Source organism: Dendrobates tinctorius, unplaced genomic scaffold (genome assembly GCF_039654945.1).
Source record: "Dendrobates tinctorius isolate UK_male_01 unplaced genomic scaffold, ASM3965494v1 ptg000075l, whole genome shotgun sequence".
In the NCBI taxonomy this organism is placed as follows: Eukaryota; Metazoa; Chordata; class Amphibia; order Anura; family Dendrobatidae; genus Dendrobates; species Dendrobates tinctorius.
The window spans coordinates 33,624,599-33,643,245 of NW_027361743.1; the positions used below are offsets into that span (position 1 = coordinate 33,624,599).

General features: G+C 46.6%; 1 protein-coding gene and 1 long non-coding RNA gene across 4 annotated transcripts in view; one reads left to right on the forward strand and one right to left on the reverse strand.

Moving 5' to 3' along the window:
• The window catches only part of UBL3 (ubiquitin like 3), a 168,138-nt gene extending 160,338 nt beyond the window's left edge, over positions 1 to 7,800 (reverse strand). Inside the window, exon 1 of the mRNA XM_073583163.1 lies at positions 7,315 to 7,800. Coding sequence (XP_073439264.1) covers positions 7,315 to 7,341 — 27 coding nt within the window. The 5' untranslated portion in view covers positions 7,342 to 7,800. The remainder of the gene's footprint in view (positions 1 to 7,314) is intronic.
• Positions 7,801 to 7,911: 111 nt separating this feature from the next.
• LOC141096500 (uncharacterized) overlaps positions 7,912 to 18,647 on the forward strand; it is a 140,133-nt gene continuing 129,397 nt past the window's right edge. Inside the window, exon 1 of one of the 3 annotated variants that reach the window (XR_012233695.1) lies at positions 7,912 to 8,014. This is a non-coding gene — a long non-coding RNA (uncharacterized lncRNA). Of the gene's footprint in view, positions 8,015 to 12,277; positions 12,616 to 18,647 lie in introns of those variants that run through there. The other 2 variants (XR_012233696.1, XR_012233697.1) reach the window with 2 other exon arrangements.

Sequence of the window (18,647 nt, forward strand, 5' to 3'; positions counted from 1 at the left end):
TTACTGTAAAACACAACAGATATTCGGTCACATCCACTTTGTTTGAGTGTCACGTGAACATGGCTTAAGGCCGCCTGTACACATCAACATTCTCAGTCGGCCGCAGGTCTCCCGACTCAATCGCAACACCCTCAATAGGCATATATAATGCTGCTGCTTTCGGGTCAGGAAACCAGGGGCCGGTCTGTACTCGCACTGTGAATGTCGGATGAGTGAAGCAGACCCAAAAGTCATCACACATCTCAAAGTTCTAATCCAAAAGAACCATTCTGCATCAGGGAGCTCTGTCCAACAGCAAATTAATATGTCCATATTATTAACGCCATTTGCATTCTTGCGGTAAAGTGCCAACTACAGTTATGCAATTCTCTCCTTTAAGCTGTGTGCCCACGTTGCGTTTTTGCCGCGATTTTCGGCACGAAAACGCTTAAAAAAAAAAAAAAGCTCATACTGAACGCACCTCATGCATTCCTATGGCATTCCGCACATGCTGTGCCAATGATGCATTTTTTTTCCGCGGCGGAATCGCATTGTGGAAAAAAAACGCAGCATGCTCATTCTTTTTGCAGAATCGCCGCGATTCTGCAAAAAATTGCCGCGATTCCGCACCCATAGGAATGCATGAGATCCGCTTACTTCCTGCATGTGGCTATGCCCACCATGCGCAAAGTGAGCGGCTCATGTGCGGATGGTACCCACGGCCTGGAGGAGAGGAAACTGTCCTCCAGGCCGTGGGTACCATATCCCTGTAAAAAAAAGAAAAAAAAAAAAAGAATTAAAATCGGGTTAGATTTTCACCTTCCGGCGTCCCGCGCAGCCTTCCCGGGCCTCAGCAATGCTCGTGTTCCCAGCGATGCTCGTGTTCCCAGCAAGGCCTTGCGAGTCCTTTGATGATGTCACGGTCACGCAATACTGTAGCGGTCCCTATTCCTCACGAGACCGCTACAGTAACGCGAGACCTCATGTCATCAATGGTCTCGCAAGGCATTACTGGGAACGGGAGCATTGCTGAGGCCCGGGAAGGTGAGAATATCACGTTTTATTTTTTTAGTATTTTTAACATTCTAACTTTTACTATTGATGCCGCATAGGCGGCCTCAATAGTAAAAAGTTGGTCACACTTGTCAAACACTATGTTTGACGAGTGTGACCAACCTGTCAATCACTTTCCAAGCGATGCTTCAAATCATATCGCTTGGAAAGTGCTTGAATTCCGCACGCGAAAATTGCGGGAAAAACGCGATAACCACGGAAAGAAAAAATCGCGCAGAAAAACATGCGTTTTCTGGGAAGGAGTCCGGTTTCAGGTTTTAAACGCTACGTGGGCACATAGCCTTAGAAATAAGTTGGGCGCGTGTGCAAGTATCCAAATCACATACCGTATGTGGTCGGGAGACCAGCAACCCGCACGGGAGAAGACCGAGGAAATGTGATAATTGTGCAAAGTCTCAATTCAGGGTGACTGCAGACTTTTCTCTGGAGACCATACAACAACTTTAATATGTGGAGTTTGACCCCATTGCATTAAGTTGAATTATCACAAAAGCCAAATGTCACCAAGAAGCAGCTAGATCTGCAGTATTATGCCCATGCCGAGGCAGACGGTTGTGGGACATCATGCCTGTGTGGATCACACTTAACAGATTTCCTATTTTTGCTGCTGTAGAAAGAGGACTGGCCGGAGAGGGATCCACAAATCTCAGCGGCTCCCTGATAATGGTTTTCTATGGATAGGACTATATTACTACGACACAAATCATCTGGAGATTGTCGCACACAAGACCTTACTGGGCCTGACAAATCTTACAATCGTTACGGGGAGGGTGGCACGGACGAACCTACAGTTCAGATTTCCCTCCCATCCTTGAGTCTGACAGCAGGTTCTTAGCACACAATACTATCAAAATATAGTGGTAGCAATAGGGAGGAGCTACACGGAGAAATCACAAAAAAAAAAAAATCACTAGGGTAATATCTTATGTCCTGACCCAGTAGATACAGGACATAATCAGGAAGAGTGCACAAGAACATTTGCTCTCAGTTGTCTGCCGGTGAAAAAAAGCTGATGACACCTAGCAAAAAGCTAAATCACAAAGTGACCGGATAGTTAATGCTGGCAAAAAAAAAAAAACATCTACACAAGCCAGTAAACAACTGCTGAAAAACTTTAATAAAGTCAACAGACCGAACTCCATGTCTAAATGTACATTAGCCCGTTCACAAGTTAGGCATCCACGTGCTTGTCCCTTCATCCCCCGTTTTAGGGCAACTCCGGAAGCCCTCAAATTAGACCAATGTCCATCCAAATCCATAGGTTTGGCCGATAGTCTAATGTGTATGGGGACCTCTCGATTTTCCTCTAGTAGATGATGTTGGGGGGGGAGATAAGGATCCAACATGTCAGAATTCGGACTGCAGATCCTTTTGTTCTCCCGGATACATGTCTGACAGTGACTCTCTTATAGACAACACTGGAGCCCTCGGCCTAGCGAGAACGCCTATGTATGGGGGAGATCACCGTCAGCAGAACGGTAGACTGAATCATTGTTTGGCCAATCGCTGTCTAAGGGTACCGTTACACTTAGCGATGCACCGGCGATCCCGACAACGATATGGATCGCTGGTGCATCGCTAAGTGGTCGCTAGCGAGCTGCCACACAGGCAGATCTCACCAGCGACATCGCTGGGGTCGGGGGTCGCTACTTACCTGTCAGACGCTGCGATCCTGACGTCCTCACGCCCGCGAACACGCGTTGCTCGTCGGTGCCACAGGAAGCGCCTGACGAGAAATGATCCAGGACCTTCTCGCGCGATCAGCGATAACCAGCGGGGGAGCCGGTCGGAGACAAGTATCACATGTAGCGATATCGCTAGTAATATCGCTGCTACGTCACAAAATCAGTGACTTTACAGCGATATTGCTAGCGATATCGCAGTGTGTAACGGGGGCTTTAGGTGTGTGGACTTAAGGGATAAAGCTGGCGTTTATCGTAGGAGATAACTGAAACCAATGATTGGCAAGTGATCACTGTAGGAAGGTAGAAGCTAGCGGGGACCACCAAAGAGCCAGCGCTGGAGTTGTCGGAGACTGAAGAGGTGATTATAGCTTTCTAATACAATGATGGCACATGCTCTGGGCATTGTGGGGGCTCTTCAGTGAATTGAATCCTAGGCCAACAAGGCATTTTTATTTCAATATAAAATAAGTAGGAAATATTCATATTACATCGTGAGTACACCAACTTTTTACGGCTACTTGTAGGTAATCACAAGTTGCCATACAGGTACAGTGCCTTGCGAAAGTACTCGGCTCCCTGGAGCTTTTCAACCTTTTCCCACATATCATGCTTCAAGCATAAAGATACCGAATGTAAATTTTTGGTGAAGAATCAACAAGTGGGACACAATTGTGAAGTTGAACAAAATTTATTGGTGGTTTTAAATTTTTGTGGAAATTCAAAAACTGAAAAGTGGGGCGTGCAATATTATTCAGCCCCTTTACTTTCAGTGCAGCAAACTCACTCCAGAAGTTCATTGTGGATCTCTGAATGATCCAATGTTGTCCTAAATGACTAATGATGATAAATATAATCCACCTGTGTGTAATCAAGTCCCCATATAAATGCACCTGCTCTGTGTTAGTCTCAGGGTTCTATTTGATGCGCAGAGAGCATCATGAAGACCAAGGAACACAACAGGCAGGTCCGTGATACTGTTGTGAAGAAGTTTAAAGCCGGATTTGGATACAAAATGATTTCCAAAACTTTAAACATCCCAAGGAGCACTGTGCAAGCGATCAAATTGAAATGGAAGGAGTATCATAGCACTGCAAATCTACCAAACCCGACCGTCCCTCTAAACTTTCATCTCAAACAAGGAGAAGACTGATCAGAGATGCAGCCAAGAGGCCCATAATCACTCTGCAGAGAGCTACAGCTGAGGTGGGACAGTCTGTCCATAGGACAACAATCAGTCGTACACCGCACAAATCTGGCCTCCTTTATGGAAGAGTGGCAAGAAGAAAGCCTTTTCTCAAAGATATCCATAAAAAGTGTCTTTAAAGTTTGCAACAAGCCACCTGGGAGACACACCAAATATGTGGAAGAAGGTGCTCTGGTCAGTTGAAACCAAAATTAAGCTTTTTGGCAACAATGCCAAACGATATGTTTGGCGTAAAGGCAACACAGCTCATCACCCTGAACACACCATCCCCACTGTCAAACATGATGGTGGCAGCATCATGTTTTGGGCCTGCTTTTCTTCAGCAGGGACAGGAAAGATGGTTAAAATTGATGGGAAGATGGATGGAGCCAAATACCGGACCATTCTTGAAGAAAACCTGTTGGAGTCTGCAAAAGACCTGAGACTGGGACAGAGATTTGTCTTCCAAAAAGACAATGATCCCAAGCAAAGCAAAATCTACAATGGAATGGTTCACAAATAAACGTAGCCAGGTGTTAGAATGGTCAAGTCAAAGTCCAGACCTGAATCCATTCGAGAATCTGTGGAAAGAGCTGAAAACTGCTGTTCACAAACGATCTCCATCAAACCTCCCTGAGCTCGAGCTGTTTGCCAAGGAAGAATGGGCAAGAATTTCAGTCTCTCGATGTACAAAACTGATAGAGACATACCCCAAGCGACTTGCAGCTGTAATCGCAGCAAAAGGTGGCGCAACAAAGTATTAAGTTAAGGGGGCCGAATAATATTGCACGCCCCACTTTTCAGATTTTGAATTTCCACAAAAATTTAAAATACGGTAACCAAAAAATTTCATTCAACTTCACAATTGTGTCCCACTTTTTGTTGATTCTTCACCAAAAATTTACATTTAGTATCTTTATGTTTGAAGCATGATATGTGGGGAAAGGTTGAAAAGTTCCTTACTTTCGCAAGGCACTGTATATCCACTGAATTACACAGCTTTGCAGAACCTGAGTGTCATTGTAGATAATGGTCTCTTGCTTTGTGTAAATGATCACATATAGTATACCATGTAGTATACCTTTAAGAAAAAAGCACCGACATAAAACAGGTTAGGTAAGAAGCACCAGCATAGACGGCAGAACTAGCAAACCTTCAGACACAACATGCTGATAAGGACTGGAGGAGCGTAGACCACCAGATCCGAGTGTCATCCGCACGTCATCATACCCACAAACAGCAACCCACCGCATATATTACTGTAAAGGCTGTGAGTGCAAAGAGGGAACTTCAAAGAGACGGGAACAGATTTTGGAGATCTGCACTGCAGATACAAACTGCTGATACATGAAGCCAGGGGAGAGGAAGACGAGCCTAAACTGTATGAAGTGCTGACAGGTCCCATAATTGTGTGTACATTGCATTCACTTCCCTATAGATCACACACAAACACAAAGATGCCTTAAATTGTGCCAGCCTGTATTTTCCAAAATGTGTGCCAGCCAAAAGGCACTGAGTCTGCAGCAGACTGCATGAACCCTAAGCTGAAGAATGTCCCCACAAAGCAGCAGCCAGAGAGCCCCTATAATGGCATCATAAGCAGTGGACCACAAACTCACTCGTTAACAGCGCCCTATAAATAGGGATAGGCTGCCTGTATAAACAATGCTGCCACAGTTCTCCATACCAGTGCCAGCCAGAGAGAGACCCCTATAGGTTCAACCATGGAGTGGCATGGTAAACAGAAAATCCACATCTTGCCAACATAAACACCGAAAGAAGTAAACTGCCTTGCCAAAACAATGCCAGACACGGAGAGTCCAGATTAACAGCTCTGTATGTAGCATCAAGTGTGCACACACACAAGGGTTTGCAGTAGTTTATTATTAGGGTACTGCAACGGGGTCAAACCATATGCCAAACATAGCTACAGAGCGCTGGTATATACCTTATCCTCACAACGATCAATAATTAGTCCAAAAATGCAGAAAATGGATTAAAAAAACCTGGTTGAGAAGACGCTAAAGTTTCCAAGATGTGGATCCGTAGTTGATGCAAAATCACAAATCCCAGGAAGTACAATGCATGTAGCATGCCCTGATAGCTTAAGGCTGAGTGCAGACGTACTTTTTGGCCCTGTGGATTTTTCCGTGCAGAATGGAAGAAATCTGCAGGTCAAATGACCTGCATTTTTCCTGCGGTTTTCCACTGCGGTTTTCCCCCTGCGGATTTGGTGACAGGGGAGATGGAAAACCGCACAAAAGTAGTAACATGCTGCGGATTTTGTACCGCGGGAAAACCGCGAGGAAAAGTCCGCAGCGTCTGCACAGCGGGTTTTTTTTTTCATTGATTTTAGGGCTACTGTACATCACAATGCGGATATGCAACGTTTCTGCGCGGTAAAATCCGCTGCAAATCTGCATCGTGTGCACACAGCCTAAAGGCATGCAACTGAAGCAAAACTACAGCTAAGCATTGGGTTGCAACAAACCAAGAGTAGGACTGTACATTTCCCCTGCTGTACTGGGTTGTCTGGCCAGGGTTAATTGTCGTGTGTTCTCATGCCAGTGTGGGGTCTGATCATGCCAATAGATCATAGAATCGTAGAGTTGGAAGGGACCTCCTGGGCCATCTGGTCCAACCCCCTGCTCAAAGCAGGATTCACTAAATCATCCCAGACAGATGTCTGTCCAGCCTCTGTTTGAAGACTTCCATTGCAGGAGAACTCACCACTTCTCGTGGCAGCTTGTTGTCATCTGAATGCCTGGAATATCATCCCAGTTGGTGGGGGGGGAAATCACAATAGGATCGCTATTGGGGCAACATATTATATGGCACCTCGACCAATCTCTTGCAACATTAAGAGGTCCCAGATGGCCACCATTACCATACGTGGCACAAACGCTCAAATCCTTGCAGGAGGTGGCATCAGTATATACTCTCCATGGTGTGGTACATTACATAAGGGAATGAGTGGGCTCACGATGCCAACAGCAGTACCAGGGGGCATCTACCAGAGAGGGTCAGAATAGAAGCACAGTGACCTCAGCCGGCAAACGGAGGACGCAATCAAATACCTAGTGATCATATATACACCACATGGCGCCAACCTAGTCTGCAGCCATGTACTTTAGACAATGTCTGCCGTGAAGGTACGGGGCTGTGGAATATGTTGGTGCTTTATATAAATGAACGATCCCATAAGAAACACAAAGCAGGGCAATGTGGATGATGCCACCCGGGAGCGGGCAGCGAGGTGCCACATTAGTAGAGGTCAACAGCAATGCAGGGGGGCACAGCGCCACCACCAGGCCGGGGGCATCAGCACACAAGGATGTACCCCCTCCCCTGGTAAACACAAGCAGCATGGCTGCCCTCCAGCTGGCATCTTACCATATCCACTGGCACCGGGGTTGACATCCTGACAATGACACAGGAGCGCGGAGCCACTCAGCACAGGACCGGAGGAGGATGAGGGCGATGGTTCCCGAGGAGCGGTATATCCAGAGCAGCAGAGGACGCGGGGTCTCCGGGGTGCAGGGGCAGCCTTGGCATGGGGGGGTGTGCCCCTCAGTACGATGTGGGCGCTCGGACGCTGCCCTCCCCCTGCACGGGGTAAAGTTTCACTCCAGGGGGTGAGGGGTTAATCAGCCGGAGGAAGAAGACAAATAACTCCTTGTCCCGAGCTAAAAATACCTGCGGGGAGGAGGACACGGCGTCACTGCCTCATCCCCGGAGCTGCGTCACCCCTCCCGAGCAGCGGCCACCGGACACAGCACCGACACGCCGCCCTCACTCGGCTCCCGCAGCCTCTTCGCTCCGTGCGGTATTTCACGCAGAGATCAGACGCTTCTCCTTCCTGTCATCGTCTCTCTGGCATAAACATGGCGGCCGCGGAGAAGAGGAGGGGCTTAGCTGCGAAAATCTTTTTGACCACGCCCACCGTGTTAAAGAGCGACGTAGTAAAGTCCCTTTTTCTTCAGTGCGCATGCGCCTCCTGCCTTTGGCTGTCGGGAGTTGTAGTCTCGTGATATGATTGGGCAGGGTCTGCGTTCAGTGAGAGGGAGCAGGAGGAGACCCCTGTAGGTCTGAGGTCAGTCTTCACACCAGTGATAGGGGAAGTGGGGAAATAAGGGGACAAGTGCCGCTGCGGCAAGCGGAGCGGGGTCTGCAGAGTGTACAGGGGCGCTCTTCATCGGACATAGCCCCAGCTCCAATCTGATGGGTGTGCAGGGAGTGTGAGGGACGCTCCAGGGGACTCTCACATCTCTTCCCGGATTTCATCACCATGAGGCTGTGTACCCACACAGCGTTTTTTTTTGCGGTTTTGACTATAAAACCACTAAAAATAAGCTTCCCATCAATTTCTATGCATTTTTCACTTTTTGTGCATATTGATGCGTTTTTTACCGCGAAAAGAACGCATCGCGGTAAAAAACGCAGCATGCTCATTAATTTTGCGGATTTTTCCGCGTTTCTGGCTAGTTCGATGCGTTTTGAAAACTCTGCAGAAAAAACAGCATGGAAAACGCGAAGACAAAAGCGCGGTTTCTGGGAAAGGAGTCAGGTGTTTGAGCAGAAATTTTCTGCAATGTGTGCACTTAGCCTGAAGGAGGAAGAGAAAACATACATCCTGCTGGGGGAAGAAGAGAGAGCAGTGGAGATAGCGGCACAATATGTGAGCGAATGCCATAGACTGTGAGAAAGAGAACCATGATATGCCATGGACTTCTATGGCCCCCACCCTGGATCTGCCCCCATCCACCTTTCCTACAGCCCCTGCCCAACATCCCTACAGTCCCTATCCCCATTCCCTTCTGTACACCTCTGTACCCTTGCTTTGGCAACTCTAATGTGTGTTTAGTCCTGCCAATAGATTTTCTTTGAATTTGTGTAGGTGAGGTCAGGAGTTGCATTTACCTCACAGAGCCAGCTCATCTGTGATTGGCCGCATCATCGGGGGCAGGAGAGAGAAAGTCACATATCCACCTACATGCACCGTCCTGAGCTACCCATCAGAGTGGGGCTGGGGCTATCTCCGATGAAGAGCACCCCCCGTAATCACAGAGAGCGCCCCGTAATCACAGAGCGTGCCCTGTAACCACAGAGAACACCTGTAACCACAGAGAGTGCCCAGTAATTACAGAGAGCGCCCTGTAATCACAGAGCGCCCAGTAACCACAGAGAGTGCCCTGTAATCACAGAGAGCACCCATAGTCACAGAGAGAGCCCTCATCATAGAGGCCTCTGTAATCAGAGCCCCCCATAATCACAGAGAGCACCCCATAGTCACAGAGAGTGCACTGTAATCACACGCTCGCCCGTAATCACAGAGAGCCCAGTAATCATAGAGATTGTGCCGTAATCACAGAGTGCGTCCCGTAATCAGAGAGCTCCCAGTAATCACAGAGAGAGTGCGCTGTAATCATAGAGATTGTGCTGTAATCACAGTGCGCCCCATAATCAGAGAGCTCCCCGTAATCATAGAGTGCGCTGTAATCACAGAGCGTGCCCCGTAATCAGAGTGCACCATAATCACAGAGAGTGCCTGTAATCACAGAGTCTCCTATAATCTTAGAGAGCGCACCCGTACGTAATCACATAGAGTGTCCATAATCACAGAGATTGCGCCATAATCAAAGAGCGCGCCTTGTAATAAGAGTGCCCCGTAATCACAGAGAGTGCGCCATAAACACAGAGAGCACTCCGTAATGACAGAGAGCCCCCCATAACCACAGAGATTGCACTGTAATCACAGAGCGTACCCCGTAATCAGGGAGCACCCTGTAATCAGAGTGCCCCGTAATCACAGAGATTGCACAGTGCCCCGTAATCACAGAGAGTGCACTATAATCACAGAGAGCGCCCCATAATCACAGAAAGAGCACTATAATCACAGAGCACTCCGTAATCACAGAGGGCCTGTCATCACAGACCGTGTACCTTTATCACAGAGTGCTCGTAATCAAAGAGAGCGCCCCGCAATCACAAAAAGTGTGCCGTAATCACAAAGCGTGTGCCATAATCACAGAGAGCGCACCGTAATCACAGTGTGCCTCGTAATCACAGACATTGTTCCGTAATCACAGAGCGCCCTGTAATCAGAGTGCACCCAGTAATCACAGAGAGCGCCCAGTAATCAGAGTGCACCCAGTAATCACAGAGAGCGCCCTGTAATCAGAGTGCACCCAGTAATCACAGAGAGCGCCCAGTAATCAGAGTGCACCGAGTAATCACAGAGAGCGCCCTGTAATCAGAGTGCACCCAGTAATCACAGAGAGCGCCCAGTAATCAGAGTGCACCCAGTAATCACAGAGAGCGCCCAGTAATCAGAGTGCACCCAGTAATCACAGAGAGCGCCCTATAATCAGAGTGCACCCAGTAATCACAGAGAGCGCCCTGTAATCAGAGTGCACCCAGTAATCACAGAGAGCGCCCAGTAATCAGAGTGCACCCAGTAATCACAGAGCGCCCTGTAATCAGAGTGCACCCAGTAATCACAGCGAGCGCCCTGTAATCAGAGTGCACCCAGTAATCACAGCGAGCGCCCTGTAATCAGAGTGCACCCAGTAATCACAGAGAGCGCCCTGTAATCAGAGTGCACCCAGTAATCACAGCGAGCGCCCTGTAATCAGAGTTCACCTAGTAATCACAGAGAGCGCCCTGTAATCAGAGTGCACCTAGTAATCACAGAGAGCGCCCTGTAATCAGAGTGCACCCAGTAATCACAGAGAGCGCCCAGTAATCAGAGTGCACCCAGTAATCACAGAGAGCGCTCAGTAATCAGAGTGCACCCAGTAATCACAGTGAGCGCCCTGTAATCAGAGTGCACCCAGTAATCACAGCGAGCGCCCTGTAATCAGAGTGCACCCAGTAATCACAGAGAGCGCCCTGTAATCAGAGTGCACCCAGTAATCACAGCGAGCGCCCTGTAATCAGAGTTCACCTAGTAATCACAGAGAGCGCCCTGTAATCAGAGTGCACCTAGTAATCACAGAGAGCGCCCTGTAATCAGAGTGCACCCAGTAATCACAGAGAGCGCCCTGTAATCAGAGTGCACCCAGTAATCACAGAGAGCGCCCTGTAATCAAAGTGCACCCAGTAATCACAGAGAGCGCCCTGTAATCAGAATTCACCCAGTAATCACAGAGAGCGCCCTGTAATCAGAGTGCACCCAGTAATCACAGAGAGCGCCCTGTAATCAGAGTGCACCCAGTAATCACAGAGAGCGCCCTGTAATCAGAGTGCACCCAGTAATCACAGAGAGCGCCCTATAATCAAAGTGCACCCAGTAATCACAGAGAGCGCCCTGTAATCAGAGTGCACCCAGTAATCACAGAGAGCGCCCTGTAATCAGAGTGCACCCAGTAATCACAGAGAGCGCCCTGTAATCAGAGTGCACCCAGTAATCACAGAGAGCGCCCTGTAATCAGAGTGCACCCAGTAATCACAGAGAGCGCCCTGTAATCAGAGTGCACCCAGTAATCACAGAGAGCGCCCTGTAATCAGAGTGCACCCAGTAATCACAGAGAGCGCGCTGTAATCAGAGAGCACATAAACAAAGTGCCTCATAAAAAGTTTCAGCAAGAGAGCTTGACATATCACAGAGCGCCATACTCACAGAGAGAGGTCCCATGCCATCTCGTTGACTTGGATGTATATCATATATGATCGTTGAGTGAGTCTCTATAATATGGAGGTGTGGATCTATAGTAAATCTAACCACTGAAGGACATAGTGTTACATAATTGAGGGTTTTTTAAAAATGAATTGTGACAGCTGGTTGATCTACATCCTGATTATATTGATATTTAATATTTTTTGATATGAGATATATGATGACTTATTATATATTTTTATCTGTGGAGAACATTGATTTAATACTTTTTCTCACATTTTTATCCAGTCATTTTGGGGATCCCGTGGTATTAAGCCCATTCAGGGTTTAGATACCTGCATATTATTGTTGAAATCATTTGAATATTTTATTATATTTGATCCAATTCGGGCTAAGTTCACAATAGGCGTTTTTGCAGCATTTTTTTTATCGTTTTTTTTTACACAAATTTTCGGCTGCATTTTACAGTACCTGCAAAGCCTATGAGATTTTTTTTTTGCCATCAGTATTTTTTGTGCTTTGAGTGTTTGTTTTTTTTTTTTGCACAATGGGGCATGTCACTTCGGCTAGTTTCACACTAGCGTTCTCGGGCGCAGCGCAGGGCCGCAGCTAAACCCCGCCCCCGGCTGCGCCCCCTCCGGTCAGTTCCTCCTCTGATTGCATGACGCTGCATGTGATCACCGTACCCTATATTTAGCGTTGGGTATGCTGACCGTGCGCTGGTATGATTTTGCTGGCGCTGCGTCCAGCGCACAAAAATGCAACACAGCTCCCGAGAACGCTAGTGTGAGACTAGCCTTAATTCAGCGTTTCTCACCCATTGAAATGAAATGGGTGGTTAAAAGAAATTGCTGCTGTCAGGTTTTTTGTGCTAAAACTTGATCCTATACAATAGGACTTTTTTCAAAAATGCAGCAAACAAACGCAGGAAGAACCAAGGAAAGCATACGGTACTTTATTTCTGCAGCTTCTTTCCTGCCAAGAGATCAGGTTTTGCTGCAGAAAAAAAAAACACTGAAAAAACACCCAGTGTGAAGTCACCCTGTGGAATGGTGGAATAGTACGTCATGACAGAGGTATTGGGAGTCATTATTTATGTGATTTGAAATTAAAGAGAACCTGTCAGCAGGATTGTGCACAGTAACCTACCTGCACTGTCAGGTGGGCGCCGTTATACTGATTACAATGATGCCTGGGTGATAAAATCCGTCTTGTGGTTGTTGTGTAATCTATATTTTCAGTTTTATGTTAATGATATGCTCGAGCTCCGGGGCGGCCTGTGGGGGTCTTCATGTGGTGCTCTGATTAGCTATTCATCTGTATATTCAAAAAGTATAAGAAGAGACTATCTTGAATTGATGATAAGTTGTATATACAGTGCAATAGTTAAATAGATGTGCAGATATATAGTACCATAAGTCTAGCAATTATAAGCGCACACATATTAGGTGGTCACTGAACTGCCACTTACCCATATCAAATGTAATGTGGAATGCCCCGCTGATCCCCGATGCGCGTTTCGCCACGGCTTTCGGTTTTGAGTTAATGATATGCTCGTTTGTGGGGGTCTTCATGTGGTGCTCTGCTTACATATTCATCTGTATGGCTAGTTTCAGACTAGCGTTTTTGCCAGCAGCGCATGGTGCCACCAAGCCCCGCCCCCTGCCATGCTCCCTCTGGTCATCTCGGCCTAGTATTGCACATCGCTGCATGCGATCTGCACACCCTATCTTTAGCATAGGGTGCGCAGACCGTGCGTGGATGTGCATTAGTAGGATTTTGGGTGCGCCGAATGCACCAAGTTGCATTTTGGTGCGCTCGGCGCACCGTCAAAAGGGCGCAGCGCACGCAAAATCCTACTAGCGCACGGTCTGTTCACCCTATGCTAAAGATAGGGTGTGCAAATCGCATGCAGTGATGTGCGATGCTAGGCGGAGATGACCGGAGGGGGCGGGGCTTAGCGGGGCCGTGTGCTGCTGGCAAAAACGCTAGTCTGAAACTAGCCTATGGCTGCTGACAGGTCACTGATCCCTCACTGACCTGCCCCCTACTTTACATACTGCATAGAATATGTTTTGGTTTTTTTTAAATTCACATTCATCAGGCAGGCACCGGCGATGTAGCATGATACGGTGGATAATATGCCTGATTTCATGTTATTTAGACATATAGTTTTGTTGGGAAAAAAAAAATCTTAATCAAAATTGCATCTGTGCAGCAGCAGCAGCAGCATCTATCGCGTTCTTTTTAATTCAAAATGATTCAAATTCAAATTTTAGTGTATCCCTTAAACTTGGTTTATTTACCCCTCTGGGGTAATTTGGTATTTGTAATCACAGAGAGCGCCCCATAAATCTCAGAGAGAGAGCATAATCAAAGAGAGCACCCAAAATCAGAGCGCACCCCACAATCTCAGAGAGCGCGCCATAATCGCAGAGCGCACCTCATAATTGCAGAGAGCACCCCGTAATCACAGAGTGCAGCTGTCCCACATGAGCAGTGTCAGCCTCCATAACCAGTTGCAGACACAGCGTCTCTATTATAAAATGACGCCATTTCTATCATCTTCTAGTGGGCTTTATAACGCCATTGTAAGCCGGTAATACTATGAGCTTTTATGGAGAACGACTGCAGATTTTGTGGAAGCTCGTCCTCCAGGTTTGCCCCGGCTGTGTTTGCAGGAGCTCTTCATCCCCCACTCCCTGATACTTCAGGTAACATCTGGCTGCCGCACTGAATTACCATTACGGCCTCATTAGAAGCAGAGTTGTTAATTGCATCAAGCTACGGTATGAATAGCTCCACAGTTTATTGCAACACATTGTATAAATCAGCATTGTCATGTATTATGGCTGCATGTTATTTAGTATTCAGAGTCTCTGGAACGCTGGATGGCAGCTGGCATAAAACTGTACTATCACCCTGCATGTGTTACCTGACTGAGGCCCAGGTAAATCAGAGAGATTTTGCTATAAAGCTGATGTCACCAGATTTCATAATACAAACTGCATAAATTATAAATAGATTCCCTTGGACCTGATGAGCCTGGTGTACTTACAATGGGTTCATGCAATGTTTTCTTTTTTTCAGATGAAGAAAAAAATCCACCTATATATTTTTATGTGAAGCGACTTGCTGTTTACATGTTCAGTCTTTTCCGCGTCTTTTAACTGATTCAGGTTTCCATAAACTTCAAGTACGGTAGTTAAAATAAGTGACCTGACATTCCTCAGACATTTTCCATTTTGAAAATGCTCCATACTTAGAAGAAAGTGCCCCACAAACAGTTTCAGACAGAAGGGCTCCCAGAAACAGTATCAGATACGGAGGGCCCCATTACATGCTCAGAGGGGCACTCATCAGCACTGTCAGAAAGAGAGGGCCCTATAGACAGTATCAGAGGGGCACTCATCAGCATTGTCAAGTAGCGAGGGCACAATAAACAGTGTGTGGTACTGTGACAGCTAGGGGGCGCTGTATGGGTCATGCACACACACATATCCATTGTAGTAATGGAGATAGGATGAACAGCAGGATGCTAAATGACCGTTATGTATCCCGGGGGGTGGCCCTGGGATGGAAGCTTGAACGAGTGTTGATCAGCAGAGGTACTGCTGAGGTTTTTGTTACAATGTATCAGGGAGAGCTGGTGAGACCGGTGGAACCAGTCACCTACAAACCCACCCAGGGGCATGTGTATGAAGTAAATCCTATATGTGTGGTTGTGAGTCTGAAGGACCTGCAATGAGGTCATAGCCATATGATGCTGTGGGTGTGGCTACGGACCATATTAGGTGACCAGGATAGGTCACATGAGTGAGTGCCTCGATCTGATTGGTCCGTGTGGAAAGGTCCCGGAAGGCTGTCATGCTGGAAGGAGCGCTACCTTCCTGAAGCGCACATGTGGACGCCGCTGGCCTGTGTGTAATAGCCTGTGAGTGCTGGACAGTCCCCAGGATGGAAGGGACATCAGGACTGAGAAGCAGCTAAGGCTACTTTCACACTTACGTTTTTTTGCGCTGCGCACCGTGCGCAGTGCAAGCGCACATAAAAAACGCATTGTGCGTTTTTTTTGCGGTTGTGCGCGCTTTTTTAAAAAAAATGCATGCTTTTTTTTGCGCTGACGTGCGCATCAACATGCGCACGTCAGCGCACCCATAGACCATAATGGGTGGTTGTGTGAAAAAAAATGCGCATGCATTTTTTGGGACAAGTCGGACACACAAAAAATGCAACAGAGTGCATTTTGTGTGCCCGAGCGCACACTACAAAAAAATGCTTGTGCATACAAACGGGTACAAACGCATGTGTATGCGCACCCATGTAAAGAATAGGGAAAAAAACGCATACTTTTTTTGCACAAAAAAACAGCGCAAAAAAACGCAAGTGTGAAACCAGCCGAAGAGGTAACCCGGACAGGGGGAATTAACTGAGACTGTAAAGCCTGGTTGCTGGACAAAGCACAGCCTGTGTGACCACAGGGCTAAGGGAGCGGAGCTCCACTATGAATCTTCATTTGGTCTGATGTAAGACTGTTGCTGCTATGGTTTATGCCGTGTATAATAAACCGTATGGACTGATTTAATGTGAAAAGCCTGTGCCGGACCTGGTTTATCTGCAGCCAAGTGAGTGTCCCTCAACATGAACACTGGGCGCTACCTTACAAGTGCCAAAGAGGGCCCAATAGACATTGTCAGATAGAGAGGGCCAATCTACAGTGCCAGGCATGGAGATTTCCATAAAAATGTCAGAATCGCCTTCATAGGCATCAGCTGTGTAAATAAAGAGGGCCCCATAAACAGTGTCAGTGGTAGAAGAGAGGGCCCCATCTACAGAGACAAAGAGGGCCCCATATACAGTGTCAGTGGTAGAAGAGAGGGCCCCATCTACAGAGACAAAGAGGGCCCCATAGATGGTGTCAGACAAGGAGCGGCCCATAATCAGTGGTAGAAGAGAGGGCCCCATCTACAGAGGCAAAGAGTTCCCCAAAAACAATGTTAGACCTAGAGGGCCCCATACTTTACAATAAAAGTCAGTGGAAAAGCTAAAAAAAAAAAACACCATGAAAAATGCTTTTTTTTATGTCTTGTGTTTTCGCTTCATGGTAACACCAGGGTTTTATAAATGTATAAAAAAAAAATCCGAAAACAGTCCAAAACTGCTCAACAAAACTCAAAACATTTACAGAAAACGCAAACACTAGCAACATGCATCAAAACATTTACAATAACACGCCAGTATATAACAACGCTGGCATTTCCTATCTGCTCAAAAACCTCGTCTTTTTTTTACCTGCCTGAAAAATAACACTGTGTGCGCATATTCTTGGTTTGTAAGAATGACTCTATAATCCTTTCTGAAAGTTTAAACTGAATGTTTGCCACCAAGCCTGATTGATAGCTCCTCAGTGTCCCTCCTCCCTGCTGAGATCTCACACTGCTCAGTAAAAGCTGCTGTTCTCAAGCCGGTTGGGGGGGAGTCTGACTACACTTTGACTCATTAACTATTTTACGCCATATCTGGACTCATACCTTGCTCGGTTTAATATCAGGATAATGCAGCCACTCGGACATGAGTTTTGATGACAGATCCGCTTTAATGCACTTGGTTACTTATTGGGATCATGTCAACCCAAGCACGGGCAACATGAATCACATCCTGGCTGCACAATTGCAACTATGTATATTTTTCAGGGAAATCACACAGATCCCCCGCTGCCGTCAATTTGTCAAGGAAACTCCATCAGCTGCCTCCAATCATCAGGCCAATTATGCAGTTGACTGACAAGTGATAGACGAGGCCATGGCTGTCATAGAGCAAGAGAAGCGTCTAAATAAAATTGGAATGGTTGGTGGTAAAGTGGATTGGTCGTCGTGGGCCAGTTGAATGGCCACCAAGGTCTCCCGATCTGACCCCCTTAGACTTTTATCTTTGAGGGTCATCTGAAGGCAATTGTCTATGCTGTGAAGATACGAGATGTGCAGCAACTGAAACAATGGATACTGGAAGCCTGTGATAGTGGGAGAAGAGGGTTGCATTAACAATCCAACACAATGGACAGCACTTTGAACACATGTTATAAGTGGTCATAAACTTGTAAATAACTCATGAAAGAATGAAGTTACATTAAAACCAAGCACACCATTGTTTTTTTTTTGTGAAATTCAAAATAAGTTTGATGTGTCACATGACCCACTTCCCATTGAAAAAATAAAGTTGGATCCAAAATGGCCGACTTCAAAATGGCCGACATGGTCGCCACCCATCTTGAAAAGTTCCCCCTCCCATATACTAATGTGCCACAAACAGGAAGTTGATATCACCAACCATTCCCATTTTATTTAGGTGTATCCATATAAATGGCCCACCCTGTAGTCCTGGATAACACCTTTAATGATCCAGCCAGAGACGATACTAGTCCAGTACACAGCTACAGATGACTGACAGGTCTGTCCCTATGTACAGTGGGGAAAATAAGTATTTGATACACTGCCGATTTTACAAGTTTTCCCACCTACAAAAAATGGTTTTATTGTAGGTTCACTTGAACTGTGAGGGACAGAATCTAAAAATAAATACCAGAAAATCACATTATATGATTTTCACATAATTAAATTGTATTTTATGGCATGAAACAAGTATTTGATCACCTACCAACCAGTAAGAATTCTGGCTCTCACAGACCTGTTAGTTTTTCTTTAAGAGGCCTCACCCTTCTACTCTGCACTCTTTACCTTATTAATTGCACCTGTTTGAACTCGTTACTTGTATAAAAGACACCTGTCCACACTCTCAATCACACTCCAACCTTTCCACCATGACCAAGACCAAAGAGCTGTCAATGGACACCAGGAACAAAATTGTAGACCAGCACAAGGCTACGATGGTCTACAGGACAAGAGGCAAGCAGCTTGTTGAGAAGGCAATAACTATTGGCACAATTATTAGAAAATGAAAATAAACACAGGATGACTCAATCTTCCTCAGTCTGGGGCTCCATGCAAAATCTCACCTAGTTGAGCAATGATGATTCTGAGAAACTTCAGGAATCAGCCCAGAACTATATGGGGGAACCTGGTCAATGACCGGAAGAGAGCTGGGACCACAG